Source organism: Tachysurus fulvidraco, chromosome 10, assembly GCF_022655615.1.
Source record: "Tachysurus fulvidraco isolate hzauxx_2018 chromosome 10, HZAU_PFXX_2.0, whole genome shotgun sequence".
NCBI classification, from domain to species: Eukaryota; Metazoa; Chordata; class Actinopteri; order Siluriformes; family Bagridae; genus Tachysurus; species Tachysurus fulvidraco.
This window is the reverse complement of record NC_062527.1, coordinates 12,802,405-12,815,796: the sequence shown is the minus strand read 5'-3', so window position 1 is coordinate 12,815,796 and position 13,392 is coordinate 12,802,405. Positions and strand designations below refer to the sequence as shown.

The following is a 13,392-nucleotide window of genomic DNA, read 5'->3' as shown; positions in this document are numbered from 1 at the left end:
CGAGAGTGGAGTGCCTCAAAGAGATTGTGTCCAGTATGAGAGGGGTCAGCCACAAGTTTAAAGGCCCACTTCAGGGTCCTGGAAGTGTACAGATTCTGAAGACGTGGCCCATCACCTTCTCGGCAGAGCTTTTTTAACTAGAGAGTTTATGTTCAACTCCCACTTGAGGTCCTGGGTGATAATGGTTCCCAGGTAGTGGAAGGAGTCCACAGTTGTGACATGTGAGTCACATAGAGTGACAGGGGTGGGTGGGGTTGGGTGGGGCTGGGTTCTTTCTAAAATCTACCACCATCTCCAGTTTTCTCTGTATTGAGCTCCAGTTGCACCAGGTCACCAAGTGGTTAATCTCCCTCCTATAAGCAGACTCATCACCCTCAGAGATAAGCCAAATGAGGGTGGTGTCATCTGCAAACTTTAAAAGTTGATGATCTGGTGATTTCAGCTGTTGGTATATAGGGAGAAAAACTGAACAGAAAGAAAACAGCCTTTCCACATGAGCAGTCACCATAAGTAACAGACCGAATGATGTCCTTTTCTATTCAGAAAGCCAGCTAGAGGACATAAATTAAAAGAAATTCTTTTGTTAGACTTTAGCTGTTTTTCCTTTTGTTTCTGTTATCTATCTACTTTCCTTCACTATGATATTATGCTAGATATTTTTTTCTTCTTCTAGCATCTCCAGATGGAATGGTAAGTTTGACCCTGAGGTTGTCCTGGTTGAGTGTTTGTCATCAAACATTACATAGGAAACATTGGAGATGGTGGTAGATTTTAGAAATAATCCAGCCCCACCCACCTCTGTCACTCTGTGTCACTCACCTGTCACAACTGTGGACTCCATCTGCTACCTGGGAACCATCATCACCCAGGACCTCAAGTGGGAGTTGAACATAAACTTTCTAGTTAAAAAAGCACAGTTGCTGATATGTACATCCCGTGGCAGCTGAAGTTCAATCTTCAATAGGCTATGATGGTGCACTTCTACACCTCCATTGTTGAGTCTATACTCAGCTCATCCATCACCATTTGGTACTCTGCTGCCACTGGCAAAGACAAGAGCAGAATGCAGAGTGTCATTTGCTCTGTTGAGAAGGTGATCGGATGCAATCGACAACTTCTTCAAGATCTGTACACTTCCAGGACACTGAAGTGGGCAGTTAAGATTGTGGCTGACCCCTCTCATCCTGGACACAATCTCTTTAAGGCAGTCATTTCTGGCAGAAGACTGCAGTCTATTGAACTGCATGGTCAGCCAGTGACTCATGGGATTGTTGGGGCCACCCAGACACTGTCATGCCTTTTTTGAACCAATGTTGCATCAGTCTTTATCAGCAATCATTTTAAGATTTTGACAGGAATTATTGTAGGGTCCATGGTGAACTCAGAGTTTAGGCTGACCCACTAGTTCCTCAGGAGCTCTGCAGGATGTGCAAAGTGGTGAGTGCAAATATACAATTAGAAATGTTACCCATACATTCCACTATTATAAACTTTTTTTTAGAAAAATTAAATTTTTACATTTACATTATTTATGTCCAGTGTCACGCAAATGAGGATCGGTTCCTTTCTGAGTCTGGTTCCTCTCAAGGTTTCTTGCTCATTCTTTCTGCCATAGCCTCCGGCTTTTACGTTAGGGATAGATATATATTTTAAAATTGAAATTCATAATTTTTAATTAATTTTAAACTTTACATATGTATATATTAATTTATTTATTTTTCTGCTTATTTTTATAATTTTATTTTTTATATTTTTATTTTATATTTTTATTTTTTATTATATTATATTTATTTCTTTTTTCTCGTTTCTACACTTCTGTAACACTACTTTGAGACAATGTGAATTGTTTAAAGCGCTATACAAATAAATTGAATTGAATAAAAAGACAAATACTTCACACCACAAAAAAAACAGCATGGTCTGTTATTTGCCACCTTGGACAATAAACTAACAAATCTGTCTTAATGCACCTTTCTTCCTCACACTCCTTGCTTTTGTTCTTTCAATTGTAATATAGGTAACATTACTAATTGTATATTTTTACTGGCCAATTTGCACATCCTACATTAGTGTACAATTCATGGTTACATCCAATTGCCTTTTTTTTTTTAATATTTATGTTTATACACTTTTTTTTAATAACCTTTATTTATGCTTTTTCTCAACTAGTGAGATGCACCAACACACCAAGACAGATTCCTGTACAGTACATGTAGACCCTACAGTATCTGGTAAACCTGATTCTGATTCTGATTCTTATTCTGATTCTAACTTAGACACGCCCACGACCAATAAAGTTCAACAGTATAGAAAGTCTCCGCTGATTCGCTGGCTCTCTGAGAGTGTGATGACTAGTCCTCCAATGAGAGACGGCAATAGTGCGAGGCCAGTTTTTGTACTCTCTCATTTTAGAAGCGTGAGGACGGCCTGAAGCCTGAGGTAAGTCAACGCTTATCATTTTATAGTCTATGTTCCTGAGCCCCTCTGTGTGGATGTAATATTGGTGTTATTTAAAGTATGGACGTGTGTTGGGCTTTTACACTAGACACAGAGAGCGGTTTGTTTTCCACACGCTGTCACACGTTTAGGCGGCTGGCGTGCACCATGTGGGGGAATCTCTCTCTCTCTCTCTCTCGCACACACTCTCTTTCTGTCTCTCTCCCTGACTCTGTCTCTCTCCCAGACTCTGTCTGTCTCCCTCACTCTCTCTCTCTCTCACTCTGTCTCTCTCTCTCACTCTGTCTCTCTCTCTCTCACTCTGTCTCTCTCTCTCTCACTCTGTCTCTCTCTCTCTCACTCTGTCTCTCTCTCTCTCACTCTGTCTCTCTCCCTCACTCTGTCTCTCTCCCTCACTCTGTCTCTCTCCCTCACTCTGTCTCTCTCCCTCACTCTGTCTCTCTCTGTGCCTGTCTCTCTCCCTCACTCTGTCTCTCTCCCTCACTCTGTCTCTCTCCCTCACTCTGTCTCTCTCCCTCACTCTGTCTCTCTCCCTCACTCTGTCTCTCTCCCTCACTCTGTCTCTCTCTGTGCCTGTCTCTCTCCCTCACTCTGTCTCACTCTCTCTCACTCTGTCTCACTCTCTCTCTCACTCTGTCTCACTTTCTCTCTCACTCACACCCACACCCACACACACGCTGACTGTCTCTCATTCTGTCTGTCTTTCTGTCTCTCTGTCACACTCTATCTGTCTCTCTCACACACACTCACTCTGTCGCTCTCTTTCTGTCTCTCTTTTTGTCTCTCTCTGTCTCACTCTCTCACTCTCTGTGCCTGTCTCTCTCACTCTGTCTCACTCTCTGTGTCTCTCTCTCTCTCTCTCTCTCTCTGGATTTAACTGCAACAAAAAACAAAGAGAGTGAGGATCCTCTCCATATTTTATCGCCCATGATGTTAATAATCATTACTTGTAGTTGTATAGCTAGTGAGGTGATTAGAGTATAGAGTATAGCACTGTCAGTTCTGCTGAATTATAGATGATCAAAACCCACGTGTTAGAAAGTAGCTTGCGGCTTTGATTGACAGCTCCTTTTGGCGCTGGTGGCTTTGATCTCGTTGTCCAGTCTGTACAGAACAAATGATACTGATATTGTCTGCACACAGTTTGTTTACTGTTATACATTTGATTCTAAACATTCCTGGGAGTTCTCACATTTTATGAACTGGTGCCTGCAATTAAAATAAATTTCCTATATATTATTTATCCCCTGTGCTGACAAGCAGGCCAGGTTTCATGTTAGAAATAAGTTTTCTTGATAAACCTGCTGAGATGCTGGATAAACCTGCTGGATTAGTAGAAAGGTAGATTTTCATTTCATGGTGTCAGGATTGACACTTGGGTGTGTAAATGCAGGCCTTTGCACTCTCACATTTGTGATGTTACAAGTATAAGGCATGAAATAACATTTGATAATTAGAATGGTTAATTACAGTGTTGATTCCAATCTGACAGTCAAAATAAAAGGATTCAAAACATAAACCAAATACCTGCTTATTGTTTTCTTTACAGATAAAAGGCAGCTGTGATGGAGGCACGAAAAAATGAAAAGAATGAAGCCAGAGGTATAAACTCATGGTTTGTGTCATGATGGCATGGGATCTTGTACAATTATAAGATAGTTATGCTTGTATATTAACATTTATTGCAGTTTTTGCAATATGCTGGTGCTTTTCAGATTCTGTGATTATCCTATATTATGATTTGACAAAATCTTGGAGTAGTGTTTACTAAAATAACTTTCCTCTCCACAGGTAAAAGCGGATGCAAAGGCCCACAGGGTGACCGACCAGAGATCATCTCTCAAGTCGAAAGGTATAAAGCCATGAGAGCATTTCAAATGATTGAGTGTCTGTATAAAAAAAAAAAACATTAAGAAACTAGTCTGAATAACGAATAATAAGCATAATAACTTTGTATATTATTTGCTGTAACATGATTGCCAACACTTGGAATCTAGACATCTGCACTACAGTAAATAACAAACCAAATTCTCTGCAGGATACTGAATGTCAACACCCTGCCCAAAGCAGTGAAGAGGAGAGTGTATGCTCTGAAGAGACTGCAGGGCCAGTGCTCTCATATAGAGGCAAAGTTCTATGAGGAAGTTCATGAGCTGGAGAGGAAATATGCTGGTCTCTACCAGCCCATATTTGAAAAGGTTTTTTGCAAATATTTCTTTTTCTTAGAATTTATTGAAAAACAAGCTACATATAGCAGCACCGTTTTGGTAGATGCAGCAACATAGGGCAGTTGGCATAAAAATCTCTAAAGAACACTCTTAAAGGGTGTGCTCTCTTCTGAAAATGTTGGCAATTGTATACAAATGGGAAGAAATCCTAGCATTGAGTCTTGTCCCATGTGCACACACAATGGTTGAAAAGCTCTGGCTTGTATTAGTGGCCTGTTAGCTCACCGTCCCAGTGCTAAAATCATCCCCCATGCAGAAGAGCTGCCGACTGATCTCCCACATGTCTGGCTGTTTCCAAGGCTGGGGACAGCTCAATAACTTTCAGTGTATTAACTGTAAGATTAAATCATTTTCCATCGGTAAATTAAATGCTATGCTGCCTTCAACCTGAATGTGGTGCTAAGAAGAGTTTAGACATTTACTCAACCAGCACTGATGGGTGTTCTGTTTTGCTGCTTTATTACAGCATCTAGAAGACTTTGTTATTAGCTTTTGAGTTCATTTTATTGACAAATATAAGGCATTGTAGCTCTGTGAACACTGGAATAAATTAGATGTTACCATAATCTGCTCTATACAAGTACACAAACTAATTTGGTATGTGACTTTCAGAGACAGGCAGTGGTGTCGGGAGCAGTGGAACCCACCGACGAAGAGTGTGAGTGGCACAGTGAAGGCGAGGAGGAAGAGCTGTCTGTGAGTATCCGCTTACTACATATGCGATGCACTGAATTCACTTTCTTAATATTAAATTGTACACAATCCCAATTTGCTTATGAATCGATCACTATTTCCAAACTGATCTGGTTATTTTTACTTCTGGCAGGACACACCGACATGGAGGTCAATTTTGCTCATGATCCAAGTTATTGGAGTAGAATTGTGCCTCTATTATAAAATGCAGAGAAGCAATCATTATGAGCATCCATTAAGACTTAAGTCTACATCCAAGAATCTAGCTCACTTGAACTAGTTTAGAAATGCAGATATGCATTGAAAAGAAATATCATTGCATTAAAAGGTTCTTGCATTCCATAATATCTGGTGATCAGTCATCTACTTGCGACTCTTATTAGAAAGACCCAGTGATTGCTGATGTGTTCTGCTCTGACAGGAGGATATGAAGAAGAAGGCTGCTCTGGGAGAGAAGAAAGACGATTCAGCCACTACTGAAGACCCTAAAGGCATCCCAGAGTTCTGGCTCACCATTTTTAAACATGTGGACATGCTGGGGGAAATGCTGCAGGTGAACAGACTTACTCAGTTCGTATATAAGAACAGATTGTCCGCAACTCTGGCACTGTATATATCTCTTTTTATACTCCGGCTTACTGTATAAATCTTTCCATAGCAAAGGAAGTTAATCTGTTCTCTAAATTATCTGAATGTGGTTGTGACAGAAAGAGCTTTATAAACAGACGTTAAATAAACAGACGTTCTTCACAGATATGCAGATCTTCAGGTCTGATCTGGCTAATAAACAGTCAGCCAGTTTAGTCAGTTGCAGCCAGGATATCATGGACTAATTTAATGACATTAATGGACTGATGTGCTAAAAGGATTGTGTATTTAATTCTGACCTTTTATGTCTTGCATTTGAAGTGCTAGTAATACAAATTGGAACAGTGCATTTCTTTTTTGGTAATGGATAGACCAGGGTCTCAACCAGTGCAAATAACAAACCAGTCAGCCAGAACTAGAGGTAGTCAGGAACGGTATGTAGAAATATAAGAAAAATAAGTTTAAAGTTAAGTTCATTTTTCTGCATAGATCCTTTGTGCTTCTTCTGGTAGATTGTTTAGAGTGAGCCTTAGATGAGCCGTTGTAAAAAGATCAGGTAGATTGTAGACTGTATTAGTTCTAAATGTCCTTAAAGAGCAACAACGCTTTGCTGTAAGTCCTGCAGTGTTTTTTCCTTTCAATTATTTAACGCTCCTCAGCTCATCAGTTTATTCCCAGGGTATTCATGAGATAAATTTGGTCTGTTACAATGACCTGAATTTGACCTTCTGGCTGTAGAGCTTGGCTCGAACACCTCAGACTCGGTTTAATCCCAATGCTTTTGTCAGTGCTTGATCAGGTGTGTTGGCTAAAAGCTGGAGCACTCTATAGCACAATAGATCATAATGAGCAGGGTGAGCAGCTAGAATTCACACATGGGCACTTTTTGTGTGTGTGTGTGTGAATTCTAAATTCAAAATTGAAACCTACTTGATGTACAAAATGTATGCCTGTAATGAGAGTAGTCAAATTTACTCATGTATTTTAGATGTGACCTGCTAGACATGTCCACCTTACTCACTCAGGTTTAGCAGTTTGAAGAGTCTCCACTAGAGGAGCACTTACATATACAGTCATTGTATATTTGCGTCCGTTCAATCAAAACTGACACAAAACTGTTTCCAACTGTTTCCTGAGCAGGACAATGCGTTATAAGACAGTCACGTGATCAGCTTTATTTATTTATTTGTTTTTTTTCTCTTAGGAGCATGATGAGCCAATCCTGAAACACTTGCAGGACATCACAGTGAAATTCTCTGCACCCGAAGAGCCAATGGTCTGTACTGAATGCTCCTATAATATTTTAATCACAAACAGCTGATTAAATCACAAACAGCTGATTGATTTCTGATGCTGATTTATTGTTTCTCCTAAATCAGAGCTTCACTTTGGAGTTTCATTTTGAGCCCAACAGCTACTTCAGCAATACCATCCTCACTAAAACATACAAGATGAAATCAGAGCCAGATTCAGCAGACCCTTTCTCATTTGAGGGCCCAGAGATCGTGGACTGTGAGGGGTGAGGAACACTACACACATTGCTTTCAGGAACAGATGACATGCTGGTTCTGATTCTGGTCTCCATTACATGTTTACATGCTGAAAACTACCATTTTTGTCTGGTTTTTATCTAGCTGCAAGATAGACTGGCAGAAAGGCAAAGACGTAACAGTGAAAATGATTAAGAAAAAGCAGAAGCACAAAGGCAGAGGAACAGTGAGGACCATCACCAAGGAAGTGCCGCAGGATTCCTTCTTTAACTTTTTTAACCCTGTCAAAGGTAAGATTGTCCTGCAAGGAAGACTTTTTATTTTTCATTCCATCTACAGTGTCCCTGTGCTTAATGCAGAACTTCACTTTCCACGTTACATTTCCATTTTGCCAGCACCTTTATTGTACAGCAGGTGGCAGCACACGTTCATCTTTAGTTTTAGTTGGGTCATTGATGTAGCTGAAGGTCTTTCCTTTCCAGTATTATGGATTTTAAAAAAAAAACAACCTTCAAATGGATTGTGAACATCATCCGACTATTTCAGTATGAGGCTCGTTATTTAAATGTGCGCAATAGGCAAAATTTTATCAATTGAAGCCTGAGCTTTTCCACTAAACCGAACAATAAATCCAAGTTGACATTTACGTTTATAGACTTATTTGTTTAAGTATTTTGTATTCAATTCCAACCGGTTACAAAAAAATAGTAACTCTGCTAGTGTTGGATTTTGGCATCAGCATTTGTAACAAAATGAAATTTTCCTTTCAAACTTTAGTTAACCCTGCAGTGTATTGAAGTGTTTTGTGCTTTTTATAAATGACTTTGAAAGCAAACCACTATAAACAGTTTAGCAAGAATGTCTCTGTAGCAGTAAAATTACCAGAAGCTGTATTTTAGTTTTGTAAATAAGCACATTAAGTTCTAAGTCACTGCTTGCCAAACATGGAAAATCTGTTCCCATCTCGCAATATGATCTGTTGATATTTTCCTATCATTATATCTCGCTGTGCTGCCTGTGAAGTTTCTTTGTGGCTACGTCACATTTTAGGGTTATTTATTTTAAGAAAAAAAGAACCGCTGATGGAATTTGCTCGTACTGAATGGGGGGGATGATGATTTACTAATTCATTTGCTGAGCTTTCACTAGAGAACTGTGTAGTCAGGTGTGCAGACATGTGATTTTTCTCCCTATTGAGCGATCACTGGATTAGTCTAGTCATTCATTACTGCGGATTCTGTTCTGGCCTGGTGTAATTAGTGCATAGAAGTGTGTGGCATGTTTCCTTCCTGCTACCGCCTTTTCACCTCAACTAACTGAGTCATTATCATTTGTCATTTCTTAAGGCCCAAGTGCATGTGAAAGAATGCAGTCCTACCTGTAGAAAAAGGGTTGACATTTCTGACAAAAGCCACAGGAAAGCTTTGTGTGTGTTGCATGGTTGAGTGTCGGTAGGGAAAAGTGATTTCCTAAGAATTCTTTGTAGGTGTGGCATTTGCCCTTAAGTGACGGAGGAGCATGAGCTGTCACCATAGCAGAAATTAACCGACCGAATGACGTCATTTTCTGTTCAGAAAGCCAGCTAGAGACCATAAATGAAAAGAGAGCTGTTTTTTCCTTTTGTTTCTGTTATCTATCTACTTTCCTTCACATAGTTAATGTCTTTCAAATGTCACCATGGTATTATGCTATATACTAATCTGTTGTTTTGGTTTTCCCTTCCTTTTTTTCCATGTTTCTTCCAGCATCTCCAGATGGAATGGTGAGTTTGACCCTGAAGTTGTTCTGGTTGAGTGTTTGTCCTCCACTGTTTGTAAACATTTTGGAGATTAGTTCAGCAGACTAACCAAGCATTGAGGAATCGTTACCGTAAATACACTTTTAATTGCGTCTTTTCTTCCCACGTACTAATCCATGCTGTCACAGCACATGCATCTCTTACGTTCTAGCAAATTCTAACAAAGTTTTGTGCGTCACTACAGTTTTCCTGTCAGCACTTACTGGAGTGAGTAAATAAGAACTGCTTATTAGACTGAGCAATTTCCACAGTTTGGACCCTTTCCATGTGAACGATTTGGACATTTGCTTGAGATTGTGGCGCCTTTTTTTTTTGAGCTGTTAATTTGGTGATTATATAAATTGAAATTATGGTGTAATTTAATCAATGCTGAGTTTTAGGATTTGTGTGTGTTTTGTTTCAGGATGAGGATCTGGACTTCACTCTCGCCACAGATTTTGAGATTGGTCATTTTTTCCGAGAGCGGATCATCCCCAAAGCAGTGCTCTATTTCACAGGAGAGGCTCTGGAAGATGACGAAAGCGTACGCCACCACTCTTAAATCATCTAGTGTAGTCATATTTTTTAGTTTCATTCTGTTTGCTAGCTTAATTCCTTACAGGATCGTACTTGCAAAAAATAAAAAAAAATAAGCGGATATGAATTATGATGAAATATCAGTTAAACACTGGTGTTCAAACCTATTCAGCTGTATGTTGCACTTGAAATTAAATAATGAACATGAGTGCAGTCTTTCAGCTTTAGAGTGCACTGAAGGATGAGGGAATTGCAGTCATTTTTATTGTTGCTGAACTGTACAGGATTTTACCATTTTGCTAAAGACCTCTTTTGATTGACTTTTGCAGCAGATGAGAGAATATATAAATGTGTCAGAGTTTGGTTAGAGAAAGAGGGAAAGACTTCGGTCATCCTCCACAGTTGTTTTCCATGGTTTTCAGGGACTTTTGGTGTTACTGAGCTCACCAGGGCTTTTATTTTTAAACAATTTCAAAGTAGTTGATTTGGCCACGCCTTAAGTCTTTGGTATGTCTGACAGAATTTTTATTAATTTATTTATTTAGAGGGAACATTTAACGATGGCTTGCTTTTCTGGCAGTGACCACACTTTGGGCTTGATCTTGAGAGTTAACAGCAACAGATCCCATATGGAAATGCCAGACATAAAATAAGCCTCCAATACAATGTGATGGAACGATAAATTTAGTTAGATGAGAGCTGTATTAATTTTCATGCTGATTTGTGCCCTGCTCTGTTTCTGTGTGTGTGGGTGCAGTTTGAAGAGGAGGATGTTGAAGAAGGTGACGAGGAGGTTGGTTATATAAACCTGCATTAAGTGTTAATATCTGAAACTGTGTAGACTTGTTCAGTGTGATCATGGTTTTGAGCTACCTTTGTGTATTTCAGGACCTTGAGGAGGGTGAAGAGGAAGACGAAGGCGAAATCGACCGCACTGTTAGTGTTTAGATTTGTGTTTACAGAATTCTCTGGCATCTGTCTACATATGCTCTTGGGATTTGGGGTGATACTAATTCAAGCACATTGATCACTGTAGCTCTGGGCTATTCAACAGAGATAAAAAGATGCGAGCAGAAACATGATGGAGACCATAGTTCAAATTTAATAGTATACAGCTCCAAGTACACACCTTCAGACTGTGAGCCAAGTACTGTACACTAACCATGATTTGTATTTGGCATGTGTAAATAGCTCAATCTTCAGCACTGTTCCCATGTTATAACCTGTGTGTGTTCAAAAACAGAACTTTTGAGTATTTTAAGTATATTTTTGATACTGTCACATAAATAAGAATGCATTACAAGACCCTACAGTTTTGTAGTGACGTTCATTTTTCTACAAGCACAAAGGCAAGTCATCGCTTTATATTAATGTGCTCATTCTAATACGTTAGCATATCTGTAGGGGAAAAAATATGTTTCATTGATACGGTGAAACTTTCTGTAAAATGTGTAACATCCATGGAGGGAGAAGAAAGAGAAGAAACAGTATGAGTACATGACTGTTTGTTTATAACTAATTTAAAATTTGTGAAAATAGTAACTAACTTTTTTCATGGATGATCCACAACATAATATATTATAAATGTATTTTACAAGTTCCTGTATACAACAGGAATATTTTTTTTATTATTTCTTATGTATCAGCTGTACAGTTTATATCCCTTAGAGTATAAAGTGTGGCCCAGACAGAACTAGTGTTAAAGAATCTTGTTCTAATGTTTGACCCAATCATGCAGGGTGTATAGTTACAGACGTTTGAATTTTTTGGCAATTATAACCATTTGTGCCATATAGACTTTATGGTCTACACTAAAGAAATAACTGAAATGACTTCTATTTCATTATTGGTGAAATTGGAGTCTCCTGTTGAACATCCCAGCGTATGTCTTTTCTTTTCTGATTGGTTAATAATTGGATTGATTGACACTAAATTATGCATGTATGGTGTGTAATCTGATTGTTGTTCCCCATCCCCTTTGTCCTCATTGCAGGCATGAATCATTTACACTTCCATGCATTTCTAGGTAAGGGACATTAGTTCCAGCATGTTGACTGATCCATGATATCTGTCCTCTTTCCTCTCACCTTTACTTTGCTTCCTCAGCATAAACGTCACAATAATATAAGGCATTGCCTCTCTGCGTTTTACAGCCGCTATTTATTTCTGTTTCAGGTCTTTTTGTTTCTTCCTTTTTTTTTAGTCAAAAAATCTTCCATCATGCTCGTCTATTTCATGGAGATAGTTGGACATTTATAATGACCTGACATATTCTCTCTCTGTGTTTCTCTCCGTGTGTGTGTAGAAAGAGCCTCAGCCAGCAGAGTGTAAGCAGCAGTAAATACAGAGATGGCTCTTGGTGTGATCTTGTCTCCTGCTGGACCTGCCATATACCCTAAAAAAATGCAATAGAACTCTAAGCACCATGTAGGAAATGCATGATCATTTATGTTTACGTCACACACAAAAAAACAAAAAAACAAAAAAAAAAAAGCGTGACTACATAAAACAGTTTTACATCTCACCCTTTTAGATCTAAGTCCTCTTTTGTAAGCTCTTCTGTATAGGACTGGAAGTTTTGTTTGAAGAGGTGTGTGTGTGTGTGTGCGTGCGTGTGCTCTCCCCAGTATATTTATCTTTTCTCAGTTATTTGTCACTCTTCTATGATTAGTGACATTACAGAATCCTGAATATACCCCTGGTGGTTTTCACACTGTAGGTCACTCGGTTTTTTGCTCTTTTTTTTTTTGTATTTTCTTAAACACACCATATACTGTACAGTAGTTTCTGCCGAGAATGAAACTGCTGTTAGGTAAACTATAGCTACGTATACCAGAACCTCTCTCTGTTACAGCACATTTAATTCAGTGTTCAATTTGGGAGGTCATATCTAGTCTCATGTAGCTGTATAAAATGGAATACAGTAACAGCTAGGAATTGCCTTCAAGGCTGAGATCGGTGTCAAAAAAAAAAACAGCAATCTGCAGTGGAGTGTGGGTAGTATTATAAACATAGTATATGCTTTTTTAAAAAACACTGATTTATGTTGCTCTTAGCCTTGCTAACCAGAACAAGCATCAATCCTGCACTGACTCTTCTCAAATTAGTCAGATTTTCAATGTATGTGGCTAATGTTTTGTTTTTTTCCCTTTTCTTTAAGTTCCGATTTAGCACTGTTTATTCTTTTATATTTGCTTTAAGACTAAAGGTTGACAATGCATAGTACTTGCAACAGGACTAGGGGATTTGTAATGTTTTCTTCATTTTGTTTGATCGGGATCGTGGGTGATAAGGAGCAAGTGAATGTTAGCCCAGTGGCTTTCTTTTGCACATCATACCATGTTAGACCTCATTTTAAAAAAGATGTGGAAAATACTAAGTGCTCATCACTCATGTTAGACAACACTGACGTTAAACAAGCACTTTGGTCTGGATTTTCAACCAGGTTTCTTTTGTTCTGTGATCCTTACTATCATACAGATTTTTTTTTTATTTTTTATCTCTTATTAAATAAAGTAGCTCTTGCTTGAGAAAGGGCAGATCTTAAAGACACTGCCCAAGTATTAACCATATGCTAGCAATGGCCTTAATGGGAATGTCTTGGGTTTTAATGCAATATTGT

At 38.8% G+C, this 13,392-nt stretch overlaps 1 protein-coding gene across 2 annotated transcripts; it reads left to right on the top strand.

Moving 5' to 3' along the window:
- Positions 1-2,302: 2,302 nt before the first annotated feature.
- On the top strand, positions 2,303-12,294 carry nap1l4a (nucleosome assembly protein 1-like 4a). 2 transcript variants are annotated; one of them, XM_027172964.2, is made up of 15 exons: positions 2,304-2,439; positions 4,007-4,059; positions 4,249-4,309; positions 4,496-4,655; positions 5,298-5,381; positions 5,800-5,931; positions 7,171-7,242; positions 7,346-7,485; positions 7,601-7,746; positions 9,202-9,218; positions 9,658-9,777; positions 10,528-10,563; positions 10,659-10,706; positions 11,764-11,796; positions 12,076-12,294. In XM_027172964.2, the coding sequence occupies exons 2-14, from the start codon at positions 4,023-4,025 to the stop codon at positions 11,767-11,769; spliced, it is 1,059 nt and encodes a 352-aa protein (XP_027028765.1). In that variant the 5' UTR covers positions 2,304-2,439; positions 4,007-4,022; the 3' UTR covers positions 11,770-11,796; positions 12,076-12,294. The 2 variants fall into 2 exon arrangements, with proteins under 2 accessions (XP_027028764.1, XP_027028765.1); XM_027172963.2 differs by lacking the exon at positions 11,764-11,796 and having other exon boundaries at positions 2,303-2,439.
- The last annotated feature ends 1,098 nt before the right edge of the window (positions 12,295-13,392 follow it).

Coding starts and splice junctions, on each gene's coding strand:
- nap1l4a (XM_027172963.2), top strand. CDS start 4,023: ATGGAGGCACGAAAAAATGAAAAGAATGAAGCCAGAG. Junction 5,382..5,799: donor GCGAGGAGGAAGAGCTGTCT/GTGAGTATCCGC, acceptor CTGCTCTGACAG/GAGGATATGAAGAAGAAGGC. Junction 9,778..10,527: donor CTCTGGAAGATGACGAAAGC/GTACGCCACCAC, acceptor GTGTGGGTGCAG/TTTGAAGAGGAGGATGTTGA.